This window comes from Triticum aestivum, chromosome 7D (genome assembly GCF_018294505.1).
Source record: "Triticum aestivum cultivar Chinese Spring chromosome 7D, IWGSC CS RefSeq v2.1, whole genome shotgun sequence".
Lineage (NCBI taxonomy): Eukaryota > Viridiplantae > Streptophyta > Magnoliopsida > Poales > Poaceae > Triticum > Triticum aestivum.
In genome coordinates, this window is record NC_057814.1 from 25,330,035 (window position 1) to 25,333,066 (window position 3,032).

At 44.5% G+C, this 3,032-nt stretch overlaps 1 protein-coding gene across 1 annotated transcript; it reads left to right on the forward strand.

Annotated features, from left to right (window-relative positions):
• The first annotated feature begins 290 nt into the window (after positions 1 to 290).
• Positions 291 to 1,037, forward strand: LOC123168876 (uncharacterized). Its single transcript, XM_044586737.1, has 2 exons — positions 291 to 866; positions 977 to 1,037. Exons 1-2 carry the CDS (start codon positions 332 to 334, stop codon positions 1,009 to 1,011), a joined length of 570 nt encoding a protein of 189 aa, XP_044442672.1. The 5' UTR covers positions 291 to 331; the 3' UTR covers positions 1,012 to 1,037.
• The last annotated feature ends 1,995 nt before the right edge of the window (positions 1,038 to 3,032 follow it).

Genomic DNA, 3,032 nt, shown 5'->3' on the forward strand with positions numbered 1-3,032 from the left:
AAGTCTAAGTGAAACTTGTGTCTTCGTTGTAGATCAAATGGCTCGCAACACCGCATTCAACTTAGGCCCGATGTTAGAGAAAGAGAAGTTAGCTACGACTGGAAACAACTATGCGGACTGGGTCCGTAACCTGAGGATTGTCCTCAGGAGCGCTAAGAAATTGTACGTGCTTGAAACTGCTCTTCCAGTTAAACCGGCGGCAGATGCACCGGTAGATGAACAAAATGTCTGGGCCACTAAGGATGATGATCACAACTTAGTGCAGTGCCTCATGCTAGCTTGCATGAGTCCAGGGCTTCAAAAACTTTTTGAATTCCATAAAGCCCGTGATATGATCCGGGAATTGGATGCTCTGTACAAGGAAACCGCAAAGTCTGAACGATATGATATCATGAAGGCTTTGATGGATTGCAAGATGGCTGAGGGTAGTTCAGTTGGCGAACACGTGGTCAAAATGATTGGCTATTCTGAAAGGCTTAAAGCCCTAGAATTTCCACTTCCACCTGGCCATATGATGGACATGTTGCTTTCTTCACTCCCCCCGTCTTACGACGGTTTTGTCATGAACTACAACATGACAGGGATGGAGAAGACGCCGGAAGAAGTGCTCGCCATGCTGAAAACTACAGAAGGAGGACTGCGGAAACATCGCAAGCAAGTGTTGCTTGTGAATAAAACCGCCAGTTTCAAAAAGAAGAAAGGCAAGCCAAAGAAGGGCAAGGGCACCGGTAAGACCGGCTCCCAAAGCAACTCTAAGGGCGGAGCCAAGAATGAAACTGAGTGCTTCTACTGCAAGGGCACAGGACACTGGAAGAGAAACTGCAAGAAGTATCTGGAAGATAAGAAGACCGGGAAAACCGGAAAAGGTATAATTGTTATACAAGTTAATGTCATTGACGTTTTGCTTGCTAGCGAAAACTCTAAGTCTTGTGTATTTGATACCGGATCGGTTGCTCACATTTGCAACTCGATACAGGGACTTCAGAAGGTGCGCAAGCTAGCAAAGAATGAAGTCGTGATGCGCGTCGGGAACGGCGCTGGGATCGCCGCTCAAGCCGTCGGCATTATGCCTCTACGTCTCCCTTCAGGATTTATCTTAGAACTAAGTAACTGTTATTTTGTTCCACTGTTGTGTAGAAACAGTATCTCCGGATCATGTTTGGTACACGATGGGTATTCGTACAAGTCTGAGAACAATGGTTGTTCACTTTATTGTAAGGATATGTTTTATGGATTTGCACCCATTGTTGGGGGCCTTTTCATACTAAATCTTGAATGTGGAAATGATGTCTTTAACGTGAATGCTAAACGCCTTAAGAAGGCTGATGCCACCACCACTTTCATGTGGCACTGTCGCCTTGGCCACATCGGTAAGAAACGCATGCAAAGACTCCATAAAGATGGAGTTTTACCGTCCCTTGATTTTGAATCATTTGACACATGTGAAGCTTGCCTGATGGGGAAAATGACCAAGACGCCGTTCACGGGTCATCCTGAACGGGCGGGTGAATTATTGGAAATAATACATAGTGATGTATGTGGTCCAATGAACACAGGCGCACGGGGTGGATATTTTTACTTCGTGACTTTTACTGATGATTTGAGTAGGTATGGCTATATCTACTTAATGAAGCATAAATCGGAAACCTTTGAAAAGTTCAAAGAATTTCAGAATGAGGTAGAAAATCATCGTAACAAAAAGATTAAGTTTCTGCGGTCTGATCGCGGAGGCGAATATCTTAGTCATGAGTTTGGCCAACATCTGAGTGATCGTGGAATCGTTTCACAGCTTACGCCTCCCGGAACTCCACAGAGAAATGGAGTATCGGAACGACGTAACCGAACCTTGTTGGACATGGTAAGGTCAATGATGTCTCTTACAAATCTTCCAATATCTTTTTGGGGTCACGCACTACTTACTGCTGCTCACACACTAAACAAAGCACCGTCTAAATCTGTTGAGACGACGCCACATGAGATGTGGCACGGGAAGAAACCCGACCTGTCGTTTTTCAAAATTTGGGGTTGTGAAGCTTATGTAAAGCGTTTACAGCCAAGCAAACTTGATCCCAGATCAGACAAATGTTACTTTGTAGGTTATCCCAAGGAGACAGTTGGGTATTCTTTCTACCACGCCTCTGAGAACAAAGTGTTTGTTGCAAAACATGGAGTCTTTCTTGAGAAAGAGTTTCTCACTAAAGAAGTGAGTGGGAGGACAGTACAACTCAATGAGATTAGTGAATCTTCAGCAACCGTTGATATGGCTAAGGAACCGGAAGAAATTCCGCTAATTATCCCTACAACCGAGCCGGAAGTTGTCGCATGTGATGCGGAGACTTCAGACAATGTTGTAACTGAACCGCGCAGATCAGGTAGGGCTATCCAGCCACCTGAGTGGTTTCATAACGAAATCTTCATTCTTGAAGACGATGAACCTGCGCACTACAAGGAAGCGATGGCGGGGCCCAGCTCAAAAGAATGGCACAAAGCCATGAGATCCGAAATGGAATCCATGTACGAAAACCAAGTTTGGAACTTGGAAGAACTTCCAGAAGGCGTAAAGCCCATTGGTTGTAAATGGATTTTCAAAAGAAAGACGGACGCGGATGGTAACATTACTATCCACAAAGCTAGACTTGTCGCGAAAGGGTTCACACAAGTTCCAGGAGTGGATTACGACGAGACTTTCTCGCCAGTAGCTATGCTTAGGTCCGTTCGGATATTGCTAGCAATTGCTGCTTATTTCGACAATGAAATCTGGCAGATGGATGTCAAAACGGCTTTCCTAAATGGAAACCTCAAAGAGGATGTATACATGATACAGCCAGAAGGTTTTGTCATTCATGAGGATGCTGGAAAGGTATGCAAACTTCAGAAAGCCATTTATGGTCTGAAGCAAGCATCAAGGAGCTGGAACATTCGTTTTGATGAAGTGGTCAAAGAGTTTGGCTTCATCAGGAATGACAAAGAATCTTGTGTTTACAAGAAGTTTAGTGGGAGCGCAAAAGCATTTCTAATCTTGTATGTGGATG

Coding starts and splice junctions, on each gene's coding strand:
- LOC123168876 (XM_044586737.1), top strand. CDS start 332: ATGATCCGGGAATTGGATGCTCTGTACAAGGAAACCGCAAAGTCTGAA. Junction 867..976: donor GACCGGGAAAACCGGAAAAG/GTATAATTGTTA, acceptor AACTCGATACAG/GGACTTCAGAAGGTGCGCAA.